Source organism: Seriola dumerili, unplaced genomic scaffold (assembly GCF_002260705.1).
Source record: "Seriola dumerili isolate Sdu_G_001 unplaced genomic scaffold, Sdu_1.0 BDQW01000052.1, whole genome shotgun sequence".
NCBI lineage: Eukaryota > Metazoa > Chordata > Actinopteri > Carangiformes > Carangidae > Seriola > Seriola dumerili.
The window spans coordinates 9,091,751-9,115,541 of NW_019174307.1; the positions used below are offsets into that span (position 1 = coordinate 9,091,751).

At 38.8% G+C, this 23,791-nt stretch overlaps 3 protein-coding genes across 3 annotated transcripts; all 3 read right to left on the reverse strand.

Annotated features, from left to right (window-relative positions):
* Nucleotides 1-1,256: 1,256 nt before the first annotated feature.
* Nucleotides 1,257-6,985, reverse strand: pofut2 (protein O-fucosyltransferase 2). The gene is made up of 9 exons (XM_022740802.1): nt 6,804-6,985; nt 5,611-5,864; nt 5,170-5,314; nt 4,571-4,681; nt 3,676-3,742; nt 3,325-3,450; nt 2,659-2,839; nt 2,313-2,436; nt 1,257-1,714 (listed from the first exon to the last, which is right to left on the reverse strand). The coding sequence occupies exons 1-9, from the start codon at nt 6,977-6,979 to the stop codon at nt 1,561-1,563; spliced, it is 1,338 nt and encodes a 445-aa protein (XP_022596523.1). The 5' UTR covers nt 6,980-6,985; the 3' UTR covers nt 1,257-1,560.
* Nucleotides 6,986-9,977: 2,992 nt separating this feature from the next.
* Nucleotides 9,978-13,637, reverse strand: LOC111218641 (trans-1,2-dihydrobenzene-1,2-diol dehydrogenase-like). The gene is made up of 7 exons (XM_022741040.1): nt 13,367-13,637; nt 12,232-12,343; nt 11,858-12,021; nt 11,510-11,762; nt 11,207-11,331; nt 10,910-11,060; nt 9,978-10,545 (listed from the first exon to the last, which is right to left on the reverse strand). The coding sequence occupies exons 1-7, from the start codon at nt 13,454-13,456 to the stop codon at nt 10,433-10,435; spliced, it is 1,008 nt and encodes a 335-aa protein (XP_022596761.1). The 5' UTR covers nt 13,457-13,637; the 3' UTR covers nt 9,978-10,432.
* A 1,693-nt stretch (nt 13,638-15,330) lies between these two features.
* Nucleotides 15,331-21,858, reverse strand: LOC111218500 (tubulin alpha chain-like). The gene is made up of 4 exons (XM_022740832.1): nt 21,760-21,858; nt 17,546-17,768; nt 16,986-17,134; nt 15,331-16,555 (listed from the first exon to the last, which is right to left on the reverse strand). The coding sequence occupies exons 1-4, from the start codon at nt 21,760-21,762 to the stop codon at nt 15,581-15,583; spliced, it is 1,350 nt and encodes a 449-aa protein (XP_022596553.1). The 5' UTR covers nt 21,763-21,858; the 3' UTR covers nt 15,331-15,580.
* Nucleotides 21,859-23,791: the final 1,933 nt, after the last annotated feature.

The following is a 23,791-nucleotide window of genomic DNA, read 5'->3' on the forward strand; positions in this document are numbered from 1 at the left end:
TAAGCATGACAGAGAAGCACTTTTCATTGGCTCAGAGTCCAAAATGGCTCTGAAATCCTTCCTATGTAGCAGTATTTTCAAATGCAATTTCACCCCAACCAAGATTTAATCTTACAACCATCACATAATATTATTCACAAAATTTTTACATTTCATCTGATGACTTAATCTGGTTAAGATGTGCATTTAAGAGTGTGTAAATGTGATGATGGTGGTGTAAGCACACCTACAAGAACATAAACAACACAAACAAACCTTCACTCATCTGTTTTATCCCATGTTGAAACTCTGCCTAAAATTGTTTTTATTTGACACAAAATCTAAATCACGCAGGTACTGTACAAAATGGCATGTGACCACACGCATACCAGACATTTTTTTTTCAAAACAGGTGCCTCATCAGGAATTAAAAAAGGGTGTGTTGTGTGATGTGATAGCTGACTAGTGTTGGCAGGACACAGTGGCTCCTTTGTGTAAGTCAATACCTTTCACTAGAAGCATCATTGGTAATAATACTATAATGGTACAGTCCGTGGCTTGAAATGAAAAGATGGAAAGAATTAAGCATTACTAAATTTTAAATACATGTTTTTCAGTCATATTTTCCTTCTTTTTCAATATCTGTAATACTGTTACACAATCCCATGAAACAAATGTTAATACTGGCACTGTACAAATATATGAAATAAGGGAGGAAAGTTATTCCACACAAATACTGAAATACAGTGATAGGAGATGGGAAATGCACCTCTATTCAACAAATCCTGAGCTGATCATTAAGTTTGGTGTGGTCTTCTATTGTAAAGGTGCTCTGTGGGTTTTTAACCACTACAAGTGCTTTGATGCAGTGTTTTTGTCATTGGATTCGCTTTTTGTTTGGACCGTGTACAAAGGCAAAAGGATGCATATGCCTGGCATATTCATCTCCGGCAGTTTTAATGCTAAGCCACTTATCAGTGGTTGGCCACTGATGAACAGACAGTGGCAGTAATGCACAAACAAACAATGGACTGTGCACTTGAATGAAAAATGTATTAAAGCAATGTGCTATGTACTATAATCATGATACTTCATACGTATGTGGTTTAATTCACTATATTCTTCAAAATATAATAAAGTTTAGATGATCAACATCAGCACTAAACCTTATTTCTATCTCATGAAATGTTAAACAGAGAATACTCCCACACAACAGCGCCTGCTGCTGTCATTTTAAGACACCAGTTACTACCAGTACTAATATTAGTAACAAATATTAGAAATGATCTAAAACACCAAGGTGTCATGAAAGAAACCACATTCAACATAGAACCAAAAAAATATATATGAAGATTTCATGGTTTAATATTACAGTAATTCATGTTTGGCAGCTAGTCATGGCCTTTTGAGCTTAAGGTTCAGTCACAGTGGTCATTGCAGACCTGATTGCACAACTCTGAAACCATAAAAAATACACCACAAAACAGCTATAGTATCTTCCTATTATATTCCATACAAATAAATGTCACTTTTAACACTGCTTTTTGGCACTTGTGTGTGTCAGGTAAGTCAGAGGTCACATCAATAAACAATTTTCCAGTGTGTGGGCTGTTCGCATTCTTTCTCAGTGTCTCCACAGAAACGACTGTACGTAGTTTTGGGGTCAAAACCCAGGATCTCCCTCTCTTCATGGATCCGGAAAGAGAAGGTGGACACAGATGTTCCTATGAACACTCTGAAAATAGAAATAAAATAATTAATAGGTGTATAAAAATAGTACACTGCCCTGGAAAATTACATGAGCACATAACACAGTGACAGTAACATGCACTGTCATCCTAACTAGTTTTTCAAGTCGAAATATTCCATGGGCAGGTTCTCGGATGGATTACATATTTCATTATATCATACATTATTATTATAATTAATAAACTCCAATATGATAATGCTAGAAGAGTCTACAGCTATGCAGCTTGTGAAGCTGTTGGGAATATCAATAGTCATGCAGGTATTTGGTCGTAAACTAAAGTACCAGACAAATTACTTTGACCTGCTGTTCACCAGAAAACTCCACAGGGCACCTTTAATCAAAAATGTATTTAAGCAGTGTGTATGATGTACTGTGCCCATGATGTCTGAATGTGACTTCATACTTATGTGGCGTCATTTTTTCTTGTATATATTCTTAAAAATATAAGAATTTGTAATTAAAAAAAAGTCATGAGCTTATAAAAATGTGTCAATTTGTCTCATACCAATTAGCTGACTAATAAACTGCTATACTAACCATCATGTAATGAATGCATGAAACAAAACCATGAAAACTAATTTACCTTGCATGAGCACATATCCACTGGTCAATGATGGCCACTCCTCCATCTTTAAAGAGCTCCAGGTCCTCTGTTGATGGTTCAAACCGCACCATGTCTGGCAGCAGCTTTTTCAGCTCCTTCAATTCTACAAGATTGCATAACAAAGGATTATGAAAGCATTTATAGTGACTATGAGTTTTGGATATGTTACTACTACTTACTAAAATGATTACTAATACTAGGTCATTATCATTGTCATTATTAATATCATTATAATACAGATTTTTATCTTATTGTGTCAACTCCATTTGAAATGGTTTGAGACCACAATGTATTTTTTTCCTATTAAACAAAAAAGACTAGTTACCTTCCTCATCTGCATCTGTTGCAATAAACACTTTGTCAAGTTTGTGCTTCTTCGTCAAGCTGCGAATTTTTTTGACTGCCCCCTTAAGGCTGGGTACATCCTCTCTGTGACCCCAGATAAAGTCCTTTCTGCGCAGGTGGACCCCCAGATATGGACCACCTTTAGCTGAGCCCAGCTTGGCCTGAAGAAACAGAGAAAAGGCAAAACACTGTTCAATTATTCCTTGAAAATTAACACTTGAGACTTGATAATCAAATTGCTGAAATGAATAGTTGTTTAGTGATCACAATGTCAATCACTGAAATTGGAAAAAAAAATTCAACAAATGCAGACACAAACTCAAAAAGAGTTTTATGGAAATGCTCTTACAATACTTTGTAATGATTGTGGGGGGTTTGTGAAGATGTAATGCTAAGATGCTGTAAACCACAATGGTTATACTAATAGTTATACTAATATACATATTTGATGTGAAAGGATTTTAATGACTGATTGAAGTGATCATCTTAAAAAATGCAAATTGTCAAATAAAAGCCAGAATTCAATTTATGATGCTAATGCAGTTATAGCTAATAGTAGAGCACCTACAGTATATGGTAAACACATAGTAAATGGAAGCATCAGCACAACCACATAATCACACCATAGTCAGACACACTGGCTCACTTTCATGCGAGTCCAATCCTCACTGTAAATGGTGTGGTCTCTGTCATCTGTAGAATTCAGGTACTTTGCTCTGAAGTCATCTCCTATGAGTCGCAGGTGCTTGGCAAAGACCATGCTGCGGCGGGTCTGAGTGAAACACAGACAATTGTAGAGATCCCTACATCAGTTTAAAGACAAGATGGTGTTCCTTAAACCCTTGGCTTAAAAGTACAAAAATCCACTTCCACATGTACGTTATTTTATGTGAGGACACAGCAATGTAACAGGTTAACACTGCATCAGGAGTGTCACACAGCACCTGACACCAGTATTTCTAACACAGGTATGACAATAGCCAATTACTTGACTTACATCCCAGTAATCCTTCCCAGCATAGTGATCATGAAGGAGTGTCTCAGCTCGGTCAAGCATTACTGATCTGAAAAATAGCAGCAGTGCACACACACACACAGACACACAGACACACAGACACACAGACACAGACACAGACACAGACACAGACACACAGACACAAACACACACACACACACACACAGGTTTCTTCCTGTCAATGTCACAGAGATCTGAGAGAACAAAGTAAGCTATACCACACTTAAATAACAATGAAGTCAGATCATCTTTCAGCTTTTCATAAACAGCGAGATCAAAGACATAGCTGTTTTATAGAGGATTTTATACTTAATGCTTAGGCTGCTTTAACTAGAGACTGATTATTTTGGACACATATAATCCATTTTATGTCTGGATAGTAACTTCATGACACTCACTTTCATAACATTGGTAAAATTAACTGTAGATGTACATAAAAACATTTTGAGATCTCTTGCTACCTTTAGCATCTCAGGGACACAGCAAAACTGAATTTATTAAAACATACTCAATTTTCAAAAAGATGCGCAAACATAGTATTCAGAGTTTTGATAGAAAATTACGGCACAATATACTGGCAGGATATTTCATAATTACTATCAAACAATCCAGATTTGTGAGTCCACTAATTTTGAGTGATTGCATATGCATAGTGTCTGAAATTTTATCTTTATGATCAACTGTAAAAGTCTGGTAAACCATTTCAAGAATTGAGTACTGGGTCAAATCAATATCTGAATACAACCACATAATTCAAAAATAATAATATTGATATATCTGCCACAAATCTGCAACTGCTAGTTGCTTGTTGTCAAGACCCAGTGCATGTATGTGATTAGTCTGCATTTTATGTAAACATGTTGCTCTGTAGACTCACGTCACTGTGATGTTTTTCTGAAGAACTGGGGCCATGATAGAGGCGTGACCTTGGGCTGATATACAGCTCACATTTCGAGCTCTTGTTTCCTCATAGCCCCAAAACCAGCCCCTTGGAAAAACACAGACAGACAAGATAAATGAGACAGTTGATGATGGATGGAGAGGAGAGAGATGTGCGAACAGGAAGGAAGATGTAGATGTAATTAATACAGAATAACTACGAATGTGTTCAATCACTGTCTGAAGAAGGTCTATTCAGTTATTCTACTGCAGTTACAATTCAATTTCTTTGGCACCAAAGTGTAATGAATCTGTCTCATGTGAAAACAATAAACAGCTTTTTTGTGTTTGTTTCCAAAAGAAGTCATGACAGAAAAGGAGAACCACCAAGTTTAAAAAACAACAGCTCCATGGCAACTAGGTTTGAAGATTATCAAAACAGACTAATATGAAACAGGATGAAAACCGTCTATGGTTTCAAAAACTTAAACAATTTGTGTGTGCATCCACCACACTGACATCGACACCCTTGGCTTAACTGTTTATACTTTGTGTTTTAAAGTAATGGTGTGGGTTTTGTGCATTATATTGATTTACCTGTAGTAGCCCTGTTTATCTTTGGAGTACATCAACTTCTCAATGCATGACCGTTCATCAACCTTTTCTTCCCATTTTCCATCAGTCCATCCCTCAGCGTAGTTTTGCAGTACTAGAACCTGGTCTATGAATGGGCCTCCATTCTCTAAAGAGGAATAGAGAGGAATAATAAAGAGAAGAATAAAACACACTGACTGATTGATTGGCTTTAACAAACCCAATAAACCTAGACTGTGAAGGAGCACTGTTTTAACAGCTGATTAAAAAGTGGTGTCTGTGCATTGTGAAATGTAACCACTGGTATGTATTAAGGTATAAAAACACTAAAATATGTTCAGCTTATTTATAAACCATATGTAGATAATAAGGTTTCAATGGGTTCACATATAAATCTTTCAGTAAATGCAACCCTAGCGTGGGTCACCAAAACAAAAAGCTTACCAGCAATGAATTCCTCATACTCAATGACAGGCACATTGGCCTGCAGGCTGGTGAGGCTAAAGAACTCTCCCCAGGGGATGCGGATCTGGTGGATGTTGGGGCTCTGCCAGTGGTAGAGACGACCCCATGGAGGAAGCACCAATACCCAGTCATCCCCTTCCTTCCTCAAAGTCTTCACCAGGGAGGCCATGCGGATATACACATCTCTCCGCAGGTTGAAACCCTCCGGGGGGTTCACGTCATACAACAAATACCTGTGATGCCAAGAGAGGACAAAAGATCTTGGAGTTCAAATAAGTCCTAGATGGAAAAAGGCAACAGCAGCAAGCTCTTTGGTAAATGAGCTAGTGTGAAGGATAGTCTTCATAATACAGCAAATCTGCCACATTCAGCAGAAAAGCATCTTTTGATCCAATGTAAAATGTCAAATATTATTTGTATAACAAAAGCAAGGTAGGAACAATGTTGCTGCAATGCAGTGCAAATTCTTGATACGATATACATGCCCAATGCACGGGTAAAACAATCAGTAAGTAACTCACCTTACACACTCACCTTATGTCAACAAACGTCTAAATCTTATTCAGTACTTACATTATGTGACACATGTATAAATCACATTCCCAAACTAACGGCCAATTCCTTTATCATTTCACACAGGAATGCTGTTCATCTGTTCAACATGATTTCTCCGTTAATACCATATTAGATTTGATCGAATAAATCAGCATCAGAACATAATCAGCCCTGCTCGCTGCGATTCTAAGTTTATTGCAGTTAGCAACAACGTTAACGCTACATCTGTGCAGTAAAGGGGAGACTGTAATTCTATGTAGTGCCTATTGATGAACCATTTATCCGCCGAACTTCACTTCAACACAATAGTGTTTTGAAAATTATGTTTGTTTATAAATCTGCAAAGGGTGTGTGGTTCCTACACGGAGGAATTCATTAAATGGCCAACTTTTAGAATGGAGTCAGGTACACCTTTCAGTCTCATCAAGATTGCAGGGTTTAACACAAGCGTTCACGTTTGGAAAATGGGACAGAAATACAGCCTTAAAACGACAAGACTGTAACTGTAGTTACTGTAAAAATGAAACATACCGTTACAGTTGAAAAAAATGAATTACTGTTACTAATTTTACGTTAGCATAACTAGCTAACAGCAACGTGAGAGTGTGTAAACTCACCGTAAATCCCTGGCGGCAGCAACGGGTACAGTAGTTGTGTGGCTTGCACTGAACACATTGTCAGCGTTTACTGTTTCAAATGGTGCAAAAGAAACGAAAATATACAAACAGAATGCGGTAAAGGAATAGGTTGAAACAATGAATATCACTGGTATGTGCACTGCTCTATGCGCCATATTTCCTCAGAGCCACGCACTTCCGGAAGGGTGAGAAGCGTCTGTACTGTTGCCGGGCAACCAACAATTAACTTTTTTTCTTTTCTTTTTTTTATTTCTTCATTATAATTAGTGAATTTACATTAATGTCAAATACGAAAATTGTTGATGGAGTTAAATATTTAAAGATATTTCTTAATAAGTGAATTAAATGAAAATTGTAAAAATAACAACCCAGCAGATCTTTTCCCTTTTCACTTGAGACACATGAGACTCTATGAGATATGTACAAATTACCTGAAAATGAAAGAACAAAAAGCACAGCATTAAGTGGAAGAGGTTTCTATTACAATTTCAATAACACAAAAAATTGACATTCCACATGTCTCTATAGGATGAGGCACTAATATTTTTTATTATATTATTTTTTTATTATAGAATAAATCTTAAACTCATCTTATTTTATCCATCAGTGCACTAAAATGTACATTGTCAATTCACGTGCAACTGTTGACCTATTCAGCTGAGTGAAATGAATGTCCTACATTGTACAATGAATAAAATTCGAGTAATAGCTGTATTGCTGTTATAGTATGCTACCATATCTCCTCAGAACAGGTCATATAAGGCCATCATGGCTCTTCCATCTGTGCTATATTGTTGTAAGTATTGTTATTTTGACAATTTATGATTTGAAGTCCCTCTATTTAGTATTTATAAACAGTAAAGATGTAATAAATGATTTATAACACACTATAATGTAGTGGAGCAGATATAAGGACATTTAAGTTGTTAACTACATTATAGTGTTTACCATTTATTAAATCTTCATATACTGCTACATAAACACTGAATAGGGGGGACACAAATTAAAGTATTACCCTTAATCTACTTGTGGCAAATCAAGGTATGATTTGATTTTCCAGGCAACAAAAGTGATGTCTATACCAGACAATAAAAAATGCCGCCTCGCAGTTGTATGCCTCTGCCACCCAGCCAAGTTGCAGGAAATATGTTCACAATCTCCTCTTCCTGAGTTATAGCATTGAATAATGGCTTGAAGTATTTTTGCACAACATTATGATGTCACAGTGATGTTGACATTTGACCATTCAGATATAAAATGTCATCTCTTCATCATTTTATCCTATTGTTTTATCCTAAAACATGTTTTGTGAATTCACTGTGACCTCAGAGCACCAAAATCTAATCAGTTCATCCTCGATTCCTAGTAAATGCTTGTTCCAAATTTGAAGAAATTCTCTCAAGGCATTAGCCTACTGAGATATCGCAGGATGGACGGACAAAAATCCTACTGTCCATCCTCACGGACTCATGGACTTTGAGGCTCGTTCTTGGTAAGTCCATAAGGGCTTAGGGCCGTAAAATCAACAAGTACATGAGGCCTCTCAAGCAGATATTTTGGGACCTTAAAGAACACTAAACGGAAGTCCACTTTTCTAACCCACAGTAAGTATAAGCACATAGTTCACTGATGATTCAGAGCCAGAACCGTGTGTAGTTATTTGTCCTATGATGGTATGATGACAAATTCCAAATATGCTTTTATCAGATCAACATTACTAAAAGGGAGGAAGTAACAAATGTAATATCAAAAGTCCCAAAGCCAGAATTGTATGCAACTTGTTTTGGTGTCGTCAAAATAACTGATATGTCACAGAGTCCTGTCCGATTCCTCTTTATACCATTTTTAGCTCTTGCAGCCTCTCACATTCGATCTCTTACTCTACCAGGTGACGTCAGTTAAGTCTGTGAGGCTTCAGGGTTCAGGCCTTAGGGGGGACATTGGGATTGGGTCATAAAGCCTCCAGCCCTGGCTGTTGCCAGTGACCTCCAGTCTGAGACATTACACTGTCTCTGATGCTGTACTCCCTCAGTGACTTGTGGTAAGAAAACTACGACCTCTAGCTTTCGAAAAGTGTCAGTGACAGCATACTCAGTGCAACAGCAGTCTGAGGGTTAGTGTTACCGATTGGTTTGCAGGATGTGCATCCCACCCAGGAGGAAAGGGACTTCACAGGCGTGACCATGACCATACTCCTGACATGCAAACTAATCCAGTGTAGGAGGGGGGTGTCATTTAATTACAGTAATTTCATCTGAAACAGAGATGGAATGTGCAGATTTTGATTTTCAAAGCAGCAAAAGTAATGATGTGGATTTAGAAATTCAACAAACAAAAGGATTCACTATTTTCCTACCATTACTTACAGTGGAGAAGACTTTAATTCAAATCTACATCATCATGTAAGGAAATGTGTAAGGAAATGTTTGTGCCAAATCTGAAGAAATTCTCTCAAGGCGGTATTGAGATATCACATTCAAGAGGCCAAAACATGTTTTGTGAGGTCACAATGACCTTGACCTTTGACCTTTAAAACTGAAACTGTGTTTTCAAGAAACTTTAGCCTCTCTGCAGCAATCTACTCCACATTTTACAAATCTAAATATAATGGTTTTTGATCTGTACCTGGTCCAATGAGGTCTAGGTGTGAAGTGCAGTGAAATCCCCTTTTTTACATTTTCACAAATAGAATAATGGTTTCACAAATTTGAAAGTGGGTTTTAGACAGTGTTAAGGTTTACCTAAAATGTCCAACATGCTCTCACAACTGTTAGAGTATCACACTCGCATGTGCACTACTCTGTGCACTATATTTCCTGAGAGCCACGCACTTCTGGAAAGATGAAAGGTGTCTGTACTGTTGCTGAGCAACCAATACTGAAAACTTTTCTTTTTTTTTTTTTTTACAATTTCTTAATGTTATATATGAAAATTATTGAAGAGGTTCAATATTTAACCATTAACCAACAGTTTGTACAAAATACCTGAAAATGAAAGAACAAAAATCAAAACATTAGTTGAAAGTTTCTTTTTGACGTCAGCCATGTTGTGTGTGTTCTGTAAGTGAGGTTCATTATTTAATATTTGATTTACCTTTATCGCACACCATTTGTGTTGAGATTTTATTCATGTCAATAATTTTTCTCTCTTTGTAGAACATAAACCACACACATTAAAAAGAAACCTCCAAAGAGATGAAAATGAAATTAAACAGCAATGCATTCTTTTGCATTCTTGAACCTTGGATTCCTGCCTCATCTATGGGTCTCAAACACACTAAGCCTACCCCACTAGCCATTATATTTGACTCCAACAACCACTGTTAATGTTATTACACACAAACACACAGACACACACAACTTACCCGCTTACCCTAACCTTAACCATCACAACTAAATGTCCAACCCTTAATAACCCTAACCTTTAAACCAAGTCTTAACCCTCAAACAGCCCTTTAAACTTGTTGGGTCTAGAATTTTGGTCCCCAAGAAGCTCACAAATATAGTGGGCTCCCAGTTTTTGGTAAAACAAACCCACACGCACACACACACACACCAAAAAATGTGGTCTGATTTCACTAGGGCACATTCCATCATTTTGCTCACACATCACTGGATGTTGTCCTGGTCATATGTCACCCCCAGTTGTCTTCTGGCCTCATCTACAACTTCTGCTATTAGGCTGGAGTGAGACCATGGCATCTCTGGACTCTCCTTTAGTCCTACAGCCGAACCACAAATCACAACTGATGATAAGCAAGAGACAATTTCAGGATACAGTCACATGTGTGTGCAAGGTATTGTTTACACCTCCAGCCAATGAATGCCCTTTTTCCCTCTTATCTTATATTATTAGCACAATACTAACAAAGAAGCCAATTATATCTTTTCACACTGAAAATTTTGTCACTGAATTGTTTATTAGTCAGGAGAAGCTATTTAAATCTTACATATTACATTCACACTTGGATATACTGTAAAAAAGGAGTGAAAATGTTAAAATGTTAAATAATATATTTGTGATCAATGTGGATCAATTGTAAATGCTGCAGCTGTTCTAATTTAATGCTATAGTGCATCTTGTACCTTTGAGCAGACAGTGGCGAACCTCCTCAGCCTCATATCGTAGACCTGTACTGTTAATGTTGTTTAATGGCATGCCAGGCTCTGGCAGGGGAAATTGCATCTCCTTCCCATTCACCTCCAACGTTGTAGGACACCACATAGGTTGGGGTACCTTATGTGGAAATCAGTGAGGTATAACTCGCCTCGCATGAAGTGTTGTACATTAACATATTAACATACCTGTGATATTTGATCAATTAAGTATTTCTGTGCAGAGATATTTCTACCTTTCCTATTGCATGCTGTGTTTCTTGTTACCTTAATGGTGCCTTTGGTCCCAATGATAACCACATCGGAGGTCAGCATCATGGTGATGGAAAAAGTGCAGATGGCAAGTCTGTTCCCTGCAAACTTCAGGACCAAAACTGTAGTCCCATCAACGCCTGGACAATGTAGAGAGAGATTTGAATTCATTGGAAACTTAAGTGTCTTTGAGTTTTCTTGATAAAATACCACTAGACTCTATGTAAGAATAGGTATCAGGGCTTTTAAATAGTAGATATTTTATTAAAGTATGAGTATTTATTTGCTATAGTGATCATTTTAAGAAATTGACATCACCTGTGTCTATGAATTGCCCTGTGGCTTGGATGGACTCAGGCCTCTCGCCATTAAAGACCATGAAGATTAACTGCAGACAGTAGACGCCCAGGGTCAACACTGCACCCCCTCCTAGCTTCCTCTCAGTCACGCGGGGGACATGAGAGTACCGATGCCCCAGTTCAGCCCTCACCATCTGAACATCACCTACCTCTCCTTGGTGCAGCAGTCTTCTCATCTCCAGGGATGCGGGAAAAAAACGTGTCCAAACTGCCTGGGAGAAAGACATGGGATGGATTGGAGAGGTAAATGGTAAATGATAAATGTGATTTTGGTGGAAAAGGGATATATTTCTATGCTAAATATTACCTCCATTAGAAAGACAGTGTTGTCTCGAGCTGCAGTGATGAGTTCCTGCACCTCCCTTGAATTCATGGCTAGGGGCTTCTCAATCAACACATGCTTTTTAGACTTTATGAAGAGCTTGCCAGTACTAAGGTGGTAAGGGTGGATGGTGCCAACATATATCACATCTAGAGAGAGAGGAACAGAGAGACTAGTGTTTAGAAACATTATTTAGTATTTTACTTATATCCAAGTCTGCAATTCAGAGTCCGCTAAATATAAACATTCCTGGAGCAGGTAGAGATTCAGTGACTGGCCGATAGACACTTCAGCTAAGTAGAAATTGTTAATTCACTTTAGACCGAAACATTACGCTACATGTTGACTGAAGAACCCACCAATGTCTGGATCTTTTGCCAAGTCATCATAACTTCCATATGATCGAGGGATGTTGTGCTTTTTGGCAAATTCTTCAGCATGCTGCAGGTTCCTGGCTGCAACAGCCACTATCTGAGAAAGAAAAAACAGTTTTGTTAATGTAACATCTATGTACAATGATTTGTATTACAAAATTTAAATATCAATGAAAATATGAGCAGAACTCTTTAAATTAATGAAACACAGATAAAACCATTATTGAAGAAATGAATAAAACAGTAAACAGTGAAAGATAATTTCACTCATTACCTCACACATTTCAGGATGTACGGACACATTTCTGTATTCTCCCAGCTTAGTAATGCTAACAAAGGTATAATGGGTGTGGTGTCCAAAACAACAAGGTTTAATTGCACTTGTGGGAAGTGAATGTGACGAGCACTGATCACACATTTTCTCCACCTCGTATGGAAAGTACTGTCATGCAGAGATATGTTTGGAGGTGTGCAGTAGTTAAGGGCTGAACTCTCTGTCATCTGGAGACAGAAGTTACTTATTAGGGCAGACATCACCTCACTCATTGTGGCCTTGCCCAAAAACAGTTACATACATTTACATATAGCTTCCAGTACAACCACAATCTGATGTAGGTGGGAGCTTTGCTCAAGGGCACCTCAATGAAATGGAAATGAGGGTGTGGCAAAATTATTATTTTAATACTTTATTTAATCAGGAAGTCACATTGAGATCAAGATCACATATAGCCTACAGGTGAGACCTGAGTACAGAAAAAAAAATAAAAGAGATATATTAATAGCAACGATACACATTTTCATCTCTATAATCTAGTGCAAAGAGAAACGTCACCTCCACAATACTTTTCCTACTACTCACTGGGAGACGGGACACGCTCCTATACAGAAAGCCAAGTTGCATCCTTCATTTGTGAGTCAAGTTGTCCATGTGAGTTTTAAAAGTACATTTATCATCAATCTAGATGCCTAGGTATTTCCTTAGCGCTTGAGTTCTAATTAAAGGTGTAAGTTATTGACCTGTCTATGTCCTATACGTAGTTACGGTCGTTTGTTTTGATAATCGATATGTGTGTTATGTATTTAGTATATTAACTGAAAAAAAAAACATAAGACAAGTTACCTCATGATCCTCAGGAGTCAGGGTCCGTAAGGCAACCGAGAAGTCGTGACTAATTCTTCCTGCACTGCATATTCCCCAACGCGTTGCCATTTTCAACGTTGAGAGACTTCAGGTGGCTCTACTGTTGGATGTTACACCACCACTGTGTCGTCGTCCAGTTGATGTCTGCCACCTGTCGAACGCTCAACAACCTGCAATAGAGAGCGCTGCCATAGCGTTGTTGTTGTTGTTGTTGTTGTTGTTGTTGTTGTTGTTCTGCTGCTGCTGCTGCGGCTGCTTTTTCTTTTTTTTTTTTTTCTTCTTCTTCTTCTTCTTCTTCTTCTTCTTCTTCTTCTTCTTCTTCTTCTTCTTCTTCTACTCCTCCTCCTCCTCCTTCTTCTTCTTCTTCTTCCTTATTATTCCTGTATGACCTATTCTCACATGGGTGATATTTTCCTCCCAACATTTTCATTGCCATCCATTTTCCCAGCACCGACATGTATTTGTATTCATGTCTTCTAGTTTCATTCTCATCCCAATACTCCTGCCATACTGGCTGTGCATACAATATGTCCTGATGAATGTCTTGGCTTCAGCTTTGCTGAATTGGACTTGTTGAATTCTGAGTTTGTTTGGCCAGAATATCCACTCCACTTTGAGGAATATGTCATTGATATTATCTGTCCTAAATGATGATCTTCCAGATTGTATGTTTTTAAAGTATACTATCAGATGCAATGATGATGTTATTTATGTCCTCCTCCAACATCCACTGCAGGGCCAATAATAATGCCAATAGCTCTTTGGTGTAATGGTCTGTTGCCCCTATCCTAATAAATGACTCACTCACTGGGACACTGCTACACCTGCACACCATGTATCAGGATCTTTGGAGCCATCTGTGTTAAGTATGAAAAATACTTATCACTATAATTATGGATTATATATGATATTGGAGGTCAGTTCCTGCTATATGTTGAGGTCAACATTTGTTAAGAAGAATAACCACAGAGGAATGGAAGAGATCAAAACTGTGGGGCTGCACTGTGATGGGTATAACCTTGGGCCTTCTGCCTTTGCATCAGCTGTCCACCCAAAATGTGATATTTGTCTATGTTGCCAGCGGCCTCTTAACACACTTTTGGCAGGATGTTTATCACATTGTCCCTGGACATTAATCCAGTATGCCAACATTAATTTCACTCTTCTGATCTTTAAAGGCATTTATCCCATTTCTACCTTTTTCCACTTCAACTACCTTGCATTTTCATACTGAGGTAAATACAGATATCCTGATACAAACCTTGTATTTTACAAATAATTTATCGCAGGCAAATGTAGGAATTACCATGGATACTTATTATTAATCTTAGCTGAAAATGGACTTAAGTTAAAAGAGCTGTTCTGAAGTTATCCAAAGGTGAAAAAGCAGTCATTTTCCCAATAATGTTTATGACTACAGGGGTCTGGTCTTCCCAGCATACAGTGAAAGTGATTTCACCACAAGAGTTCATGTGAAGCACAAGTATTATAGCATTATACATATATCTTTATACTTAGAAAGCAAAACCTTTGCTATTTCTTGTCTGTTAATGTGCCAAATAAAAGAGAGAGAGAGAGAGAGAGAGAGAGAGAGAGAGAGAAAGAGAAATCAGCTTTGATCTTCACCATTTCATATGCAGCTTCAAATAATTTTTCAGACCAGGATTTGACTGTACTCTAGTGGCTGAACTATAAAACTGCAGACATTAAACATTCCAACAGTTTGGTGAGGGATTGACACTAGCTTGACATTTTACCTGTATGTAGTACAAAACAGTGAGACTGGATATCTACAAATGTTTCATGCTTCATGGAAACGGGTTTCTTTTTAATGCTCCAGTCAAAAAATAAACAGAAAGCAGCAAATTTGCAGGCAAGATTTATTGAGCAACAAAACTATTTTCAAACATGAAAATTAAATTATTGCACAATGTTTTATTGTTTTGATAAAACAAATTAAATGGGTAGAAATTGACACAAAAGCTGTCAAAAGTAAGAATTTTCATGGCACAACAAAGAAATAACTTCAGACCTTTAGGTTGAAGGTAAATTTTTACATTAAAAAAAAAGGCAAATAAAATCAAATATTTCTGAATTTCAAACCAACATGCAGAATGTTCTATTTTTTCTACTTAATAAATAACTGACTAATTTTGTCCCTGAATATCATTGGCAAATTACAGTTAAGCCTGCCTAATATTCCTCTCCTTCTTCATCCTCTTCAAATGAGTCGATCCCCACCTCTTCATAATCCTTCTCCAGGGCAGCCATGTCTTCTCTGGCCTCTGAGAACTCTCCCTCTTCCATGCCCTCCCCAACATACCAGTGGACAAAGGCCCTCTTGGCATACATGAGGTCAAACTTGTGGTCGAGACGGGCCCAGGCCTCAGCGATGGCTGTGGTGTTGCTCAGCATGCACACGGCCCTCTGCACCTTGGCCAGGTCTCCACCAGGAACCACAGTTGGAGGCTGATAGTTGATGCCGACCTTGAAGCCTGTGGGGCACCAGTCCACAAACTGGATGGTGCGCTTGGTCTTGATGGCTGCGATGGCTACGTTCACATCTTTGGGCACCACGTCACCACGATACAGCAGACAGCAGGCCATGTATTTACCATGACGAGGATCACACTTCACCATTTGATTGGCTGGCTCAAAGCAAGCATTGGTGATATCAGCAACTGACAGCTGCTCATGGTAGGCTTTCTCAGCAGAGATGACTGGGGCATAGGTGGCCAGAGGGAAGTGGATACGAGGGTAGGGCACCAAGTTGGTCTGGAACTCTGTCAGGTCAACATTCAGGGCTCCGTCAAAACGAAGCGAGGCTGTGATTGAAGACACAATCTGGCTGATCAGGCGATTTAAGTTGGTGTAGGATGGGCGTTCAATATCGAGGTTTCTGCGGCAGATGTCGTAGATGGCCTCATTGTCCACCATGAAGGCACAGTCAGAATGCTCCAGGGTGGTGTGGGTGGTGAGGATGGAGTTGTAAGGCTCCACTACAGCTGTGGAAACCTGGGGAGCTGGGTAGATGGCAAACTCAAGCTTAGACTTTTTGCCAAAGTCGACGGAGAGTCTCTCCATCAGCAGGGAGGTGAAACCAGAGCCAGTGCCTCCACCAAAGGAGTGGAAGACCAGGAAGCCTTGGAGGCCCGTGCACTGATCAGCCTACAGATACAAAAAGAAATGATTGCAAACACTTGCATTAAAAAAAAAAATACTGAGAAAGCGTTATATGATTTCTATACATGTTTAAGTTCTTCCAATATTTACCTATGACAACCCTAGTGTCTTGTACAATAATAGCATATTTTATTAGAGAGCTACATTTGGTTTAACGTAGGCTGTAGACAAACCCATTCTTGGCAGCTGTACTTGCGACATTGACACTTAAGACATTGAATATAAACTGGTGCTCGAGTTCAAGTTTGTGCACAGGTCTGACTGTTAGATTTGACAGGCTGATCCATGCTTGGCTGAACAAGTATACAAGTTTTCAGTGCACAGATCCAGGGAAATTGGGGATTAAATGTATGGAAAGGGGAAAAAATGTGTAAATGTGAATTAAAACAAGATGGCTACCCTTAGAGTGCCTTACCAGCTTGCGGATTCTGTCCAGGACAGAGTCAATGATCTCCTTGCCAATGGTGTAGTGTCCACGAGCATAGTTGTTGGCTGCGTCTTCCTTTCCTGAGATCAGCTGCTCAGGGTGAAAGAGCTGGCGGTACGTTCCTGTGCGCACCTCATCTGGAAAATTGAAGACAAAAGCAAGAGTTGGAAAAACTTACACATCTGAGATATGAAGTGCTATTAGTGGAGACAGCATTTGACCAGGCCACTAAGACAGTACACCATGCAGACCTGCTTGTGTTGCTTGGTAAAAGATATGAAAAGGAAACTTTTGGAAGATGTATATTTCAATTACTTCAGTCAGTAAAGTTAACCTTATGTTGATAAATACTGTTAATGGTTTTAAAATACGCTGACTTCAAACACTTAATTTCTGAAATAGGTAAGATGACAACTTCCTCTTTAGAGGAGGCTTTGATGATTTTCTCTCCATTTTCACTTAAAAGCGACATATTGCAATGGTGATACTACGATACATGCAATCACTAATTCCTGATAAAACAAGCTCCATTCCACAATACTACTGACCAATGACAGTGGGCTCCAGGTCAACAAAGATCGCTCTGGGGACGTACTTCCCAGCCCCAGTCTCACTGAAGAAGGTGGTGAAGGAGTCGTCGTGACCTCCTATCGGCTTGTGGCTCGGCATCTGGCCGTCCGGCTGGATGCCGTGCTCCAGACAGTAGAGCTCCCAGCAGGTGTTCCCCATCTGGACGCCAGCCTGGCCTACGTGGACAGAGATGCATTCACGCTGGAAGAGAAGAAGAAGAGAGGATGATTAAGGAACAGAAGAAGGAAGAGAAAGTGGCTATCCATGGAAGGGAAAGGATTGCATACTATGAGCAATTGTTTGTCATTCTTTTCCAGTAAGTTAAGGGAGCTGTAAACTGTTATGACCACAGACTGTCATGAATGGCAAGATGTTCACAAACAAACATATTATATGATATAATCTAATTTTACACACACAAAGCCACAGTTGCTAGAATCCAAATGAATAATTTAGGAACTCTGCCACTAGGTGGAAGCACACACATTTAAAGGAGAATGAAGGCCGAAGTTGAAAGAACAAGCAAAACAGCTTTGCTGCAGCTGTCCCTGGTTCTCATGTGACGTCTATGAGCAAATCTCATGAACTAAAATGGAGGTCGAGTTCAGAGAACAACTGAGCATTTAACATTTAGGTTATGAAGTTGACCTAAATACAAAGACTGGAGGCTTTGCCCAAACCAGCTCCTCAAGTCAGATTCTCTATAATGCTAGTATCACAGTAGTCCCTCTAAAAGTTTCAAATGATTTCCCAGAATCATACTATCCGTCAAAAGACTTTATCCATTTTAAATCAATCATGAATCAAAATTTAAAAATTTCTCACAAATTTCCAGTGGAATATTTTATTTCTAAAATGTTAATCAATTATCAAAATATCACCTTTAGGATCAAGACTAAAATATCTTTGTTTGGATCAGGAATTTAAAAGAACAAGCGTGGTTAAACAACCCCCCTATCATTTTATCCCACTTCAATGAACAGTGACAACTTTTCACATTCGGTAGATTTCCACCTTGGTTCATGTCAGGCTGCTATTTTTAACCCTCGCCCCAACTTTCCCCTTCTCAGTGATCAGATAGATGAGGGAAGGCGCTGGGGGGTGTGAGGGATGGGGGGGGGGTGTCAGTGAAGGGAAAAGGTTTAAAGAACATCATCAGTTTAATGTCTGTTAAACCTCACTAAATTCACACTGATTAACAAGGATTTTCAGATGTATTCAACATTTCATAGCCAGAAGTTATCCAAAGCAAAGGTGACCCCCGCCGCACTCCGCCTCCCAACCAGACTGGACTAGGTTTCCAGGTTAGCAGAGCTCAGTCAGCTGCTATTTTAGGTTCCACATGCTAACCTGACACCCAGCAGTAAACACTGACTGGCACTCTGCTGAAAGTCCTCTGCAATGTGCAAATCATTTCTTCATTGTTAAAGCCCAAGATGATGAATGCACAGGCTTCAGATAGTTTCTGTCAAAACAAGTTTGTTACTTCAATGCTGAGATATTGTTTTTTTTTTGTTTTTTTTTAAATCGCCACGGTGAATGCAGGGCTAAACTCAAAAACTACTTTCAAACTGTCAAACTTTTGCTCTCTCTCAAACCTGTCAGGGTGTGTCTGCAATTCATGACAACGTGGGCATGTCTGAGGCTCCAACACATAGACTTGAGATTCCTGTTTTGTTTGTGACAAAAACTATGAGGAGACATAACAACACTTGATCCAGGCAGAGACAGAGCAAGAGAGAGGAAAAGTGAACGAGGTAGAGAAAAAGAACAATCAATTTGTTAAAAGCTTTTTCAGGTCAGCGAACAGAGATCCCTAAATAGCCCATCACCACAGTACATTCTGCCTCTAGACAGGACGATAGACATAATGTACTAAAATGACAAGGTGGGGATAGATAATAATTGAATGGAATCTTGTCCTGACCCGAACTACCACATATTTAGTTCATTATAATACAGTGGCTTCAGAAAGTATTCAGACCCTTTCACTTTTTGTGTCAAAGATTTAGTTGTAAATGGATAAATCTGCTATTTTTGCCCATTAATCTACACTTAATAACCCATAATGACTAAGTGAAAACATGTTTTTTGATTTTCTTTGCAAATTTATTAAAAATCAAAACTGAAACCTCTCATTTACAACCAGTATTCAGAGCTTTTAGTCTTCTTGGGTAAGTTTTCTATGAGTCTCCACACTTGGATTTGGGCAGTTTATCCCATTCTTCCTGTGTATGAACTGTCGTATTCAGGGCTCCATTAAAGCGTGTCGATTGATAGGCAAAAATGGCATTTTTATCCATTTAAAATTTAAAATCTACAACACGGGTGCAAAAGGTGAAAGGGTCTGAATACTTTATGAAGCCACTGTGTGTTGGTCTAGACTTAGATGCGTGTCCTTGAGGATGACTCACTGGTTTTAAGAGACTCTCAGCATTTCTGTAGCACCACCATCAGCCAAAAAATCTGCCACCCACAGACAAGAGTGCCAGCTTTGTACCTAATGAATTGGCATAATTTTTTTTCTTTTTGTGGATATTCATGGGCCCAAGCAGACAACTGTCATGATGATACTTTGACCTTGCTCCTGTTGCCACCTCAGACCAAAACCAACCTCTCCTTGAAAGCACATCAAATCTTACCATGAGATTAACATAAAATTAACACTTTCAAGCACCCAATGTGTTTTCTGTCTGCTCAATAAATCCCCTTTCCTCTAGTGTCCTTAAACAAATTATAAACATTGTAAACAAAGTAATGTCCAGAATGCCACACAATTTCACATGGGTCAAAGATGAACATTTTTGATTTTGAATACATATTGGTCTTTCCTGCGGTGCTGCTCCAGTCTGGAGTCTTGTTCAACAGGCAGCTATAGGTCAGACAATATAAGACTGGATCCACATTTGCACATAATATACAGTAAGTGACTGGCTATTCTGATATTTGCAGAATGCATTCATGCTCCCAGGGTAAGATTCTCTTTTAAATTTAGTAACAGGTTACCTATGCTGAAGTTAAACTTGACTTGTGCCCCATTGTACTAGACCGACTGTATAAGCACAACGATGCCAATTATTTAAGGAGAAGAAAAAAAAAAAAGTGGGACAGCCATGAGAACTCACTTATGACCCTTTGTCTATTTTTATATTTTACCCTTTCCTTTCATGCATATACTAGGGTCACTGCCCACTTCAACACTAACAATATAAAAACCAAATATTATGGATCAGGATTATTTGATCAAGGCGGGTATACAGTAGTAGTGCACTCAGTACACAATGATACCATTTGTTTTTTATAAGCAGTACTGACAACGCTAACAAGCTGTGTTTATACTACACTGTGCAAACACAACACAAAGGGTGTGTGTGTGTGTGTGTGTGTGTGTGTGTGGGGGGGGGGGGGGGTTGGGGTGGTGCTGGTTCAGTTCCTGATACTGAAACATCAGACTTACTATGGTTTATGACAGAAAGTTATCTAAATAGAATATCACCAGTAATATAGTCATTCGTCCCTTTTACTATGAATAACAAGCACTTTTGCTTCCAAGCCATGGTATACATCTGCAAATATAGTCAACCACTCCATGGCTGTTTGAAATAGGAGGGAAAAAAATATTCCTTGCTCTGCACAAATACTTGCCTTGTCTGAATCTGAACTGACTTGTTGATAGATTTACTATGAGACACACCCAAATTCCGCACCAACTCATACAGTATATAGGCCTATATACCTCACTACTTAGTATAGGCCGACCTATGATAAGTTATTGTAAATATTCTAACATGCCATTTTTGAGAATCTGACAGTGCTATTTCATCTAATCTGAAAAGTATTGAAGCATTGGCAATAAATACAAGAGAAATCACAGTTTGTATCCTCTATCTTCCCTCTGCTGATGTGCTGAAAATGTGGACTAGTCATTGCCACCTGCTCACCCAGGCCAACAGCTAGCTCAGCTTTACTGCCAGTCACCGAGTGAAACATCTATTTCTGACACAGTAGGGCTGCTGCAGTGGGAGTGCACAGAGGGAGCACTCTCTTTAATCTGGTACATTCATCAAGTACATTCAAATATTGTCTATTTACTGACGCACATGATAAAAAGCACAAAGTAGATGGAAGATAAACCAAAATGGAACTTTTAGAGTGGAAGTTTCTTTATAATCCGAACGACAATGATACTTACCATTGCAGCTTCTTGCTAGAGCGTCCTTTAGAAGAAAAACAACTTGCAGTTGGATTTGGGTTTCCTGAAGCCTCTCACAGCGGCCGTCAAAGTGGTGCAAGTGAGTAAGTAATGCCAGGTGGGCGAGGAGCTGTCACGCTATATTCAACTGCAAACCACTCCCACCTGTCTCTCCGACGGGAACGCGCACTGTGAGCGCGCAGGCCTGTCTTGCAGGGGTGAGACTGTTTTTATTTTAACACAATAATAAATATTTCAGTTTTAAGACAAACATTTGGAGATGTTTTTTATTTGTTATTTATTATTTATATTTATTATTATTTTTAAAAAAAGGCGGTGGGGGGGTGGGGGGCGGGGGTGTCAGTGCTTGTATTGGGATAACAAATGTTACAGTACTCAACCAAACTCAACTTAACTTGCACTACTGGACCAAAGAGACAGCAATGGTGAAAGTGTGTTTTAAGATAACATAGTGTGGGGGAAATGTACAGCTACTATCACTAACATTTAGTTAGAACATTTAGTTTTGTTTAATTTAGTACAAAAGTGTAGAATACTAAACCAGAGAAAAAATTCAATTAATTTTGCCTTTCCCTCGATCGTTCAAACTGGATCAGTTTACATGTCAGGAGTGTGGTCAGGGTCACGCTTATGCAGTCCTTTTCCTCCTTGGGGGGACGGACATCCTGCAAACCAATCCATAACACTAAACCTAAAACTGCTGTTTCATTCAGTATGCTGTCACTGACACTTTTTGAAAGCTAGAGGTCGTAGTTGCCTTACCACAAGAGGGAGTAAAACAGTGCGGAGAGACAGTGTGAAGTCTAAGACTGTAAGTCAATGATTATACCTCTGCACCAGCAACAGCCAGGGCCGGAGGCCTTATGGCCCGATCCCAATGTCTCCCCTAAGGCCTGAACCCTGAAGCCTCGTAGACTTAATTGACGTCACCTGGTACAGTAAGAGATCGAGTGTGAGAGGCTGCAAGAGCTCAAAATGGTATAAAGAAGAATTGGACAGCACTCTGTGACATATCAGTTATTTTGATGACACCAAAACATGTTGCATACAATAGTGAGTTTGGGACTTTTGATTTTACATGTGTTACTTCCTCCCTTCGCTCCCTGTTTAAAAAAATAAAATAACGCTGGATAATAATCTGAGGAAAGCTTATTTGGAATTTATCATCATACCATCATAGGACAAATAACTACACACTGTTCTGGCTGTTCTGAATCACCAGTGAACTATGTGTTTATACAGACACATACAAACTTATTTTTTCTTGTAACATGAACGTTTGAGTTCATTCCTTTCATGCTTGTTTGTTAACCATTCTTCTTCTATCTTATTCTTACCTTGAGGTCACTGTGACTTCTCAAAACACATTTTTGGCCATAACTTTAGTTATGACAGTTTAACACAAATGTCTAATAAAATAATGTAGTGATGATATCTTATATCCAAATGGTCAATGTCAACTTCACTGTGATATCAATATGATCTGCAAAGATACTTCTGGCCATTATTCAATGCTGCAGCTCAGGAAGGGGAGAGTGGGACCATATTTCCTGCAACTTGGCTGGTTGGCAGAGGCATACAACTGCAAGGCAGTAACCCTAGTGTCACCACTATTGGTCCAGCAAAATGTTTTTGTATCCATGTCAACCTTTAGTTACCCTACTTTCTGTGTAAACTGGCTCTTAAGCTTAGCAATTAAATTTGTAATGCTATAAACCAATATGTGGCCACACAAACGTTTTGCTGATATTTTGCTGTTTTCCCAACATATGTATCCCTCATGAACTCAAAATTGTGACAATTATCTCTTATTCTCATTTCTTTCTTTCTTTCTTTCTTTCTTTAATTCTTTCTTTCTTTATTTCTTCCTTTCTTTCTTTCTTTCTTTCTTTCTTTCTTTCTCTTTCTCTCGCTCTCTTGCCAGAACTAACATCATTATGACCCTAGTGAGAGGACTTGTGACTTGCTGTAATTGTGGGGCACTAGAGACCTATACTCTCAAACAATGGAA

What these genes read in the sequence shown, in the direction of transcription:
- pofut2 (XM_022740802.1), bottom strand. Translation starts at nt 6,979, where the DNA reads ATGGCGCATAGAGCAGTGCACATACCAGTGATATTCATTGTTTCAACC. An exon ending in GCTGCCGCCAGGGATTTACG is followed by an intron (nt 5,865 to 6,803) that starts GTGAGTTTACAC and finishes TTGGCATCACAG; the next exon opens with GTATTTGTTGTATGACGTGA. An exon ending in GTATGAGGAATTCATTGCTG is followed by an intron (nt 5,315 to 5,610) that starts GTAAGCTTTTTG and finishes ATTCCTCTTTAG; the next exon opens with AGAATGGAGGCCCATTCATA.
- LOC111218500 (XM_022740832.1), bottom strand. An exon ending in CCTGGAGCCCACTGTCATTG is followed by an intron (nt 17,135 to 17,545) that starts GTCAGTAGTATT and finishes TCAATTTTCCAG; the next exon opens with ATGAGGTGCGCACAGGAACG. An exon ending in TGGACAGAATCCGCAAGCTG is followed by an intron (nt 16,556 to 16,985) that starts GTAAGGCACTCT and finishes TTGTATCTGTAG; the next exon opens with GCTGATCAGTGCACGGGCCT.
- LOC111218641 (XM_022741040.1), bottom strand. Translation starts at nt 13,456, where the DNA reads ATGGCAACGCGTTGGGGAATATGCAGTGCAGGAAGAATTAGTCACGAC. An exon ending in ACACTGTCTTTCTAATGGAG is followed by an intron (nt 11,763 to 11,857) that starts GTAATATTTAGC and finishes TCTTTCTCCCAG; the next exon opens with GCAGTTTGGACACGTTTTTT. An exon ending in AGGGCAATTCATAGACACAG is followed by an intron (nt 11,332 to 11,509) that starts GTGATGTCAATT and finishes TACATTGTCCAG; the next exon opens with GCGTTGATGGGACTACAGTT.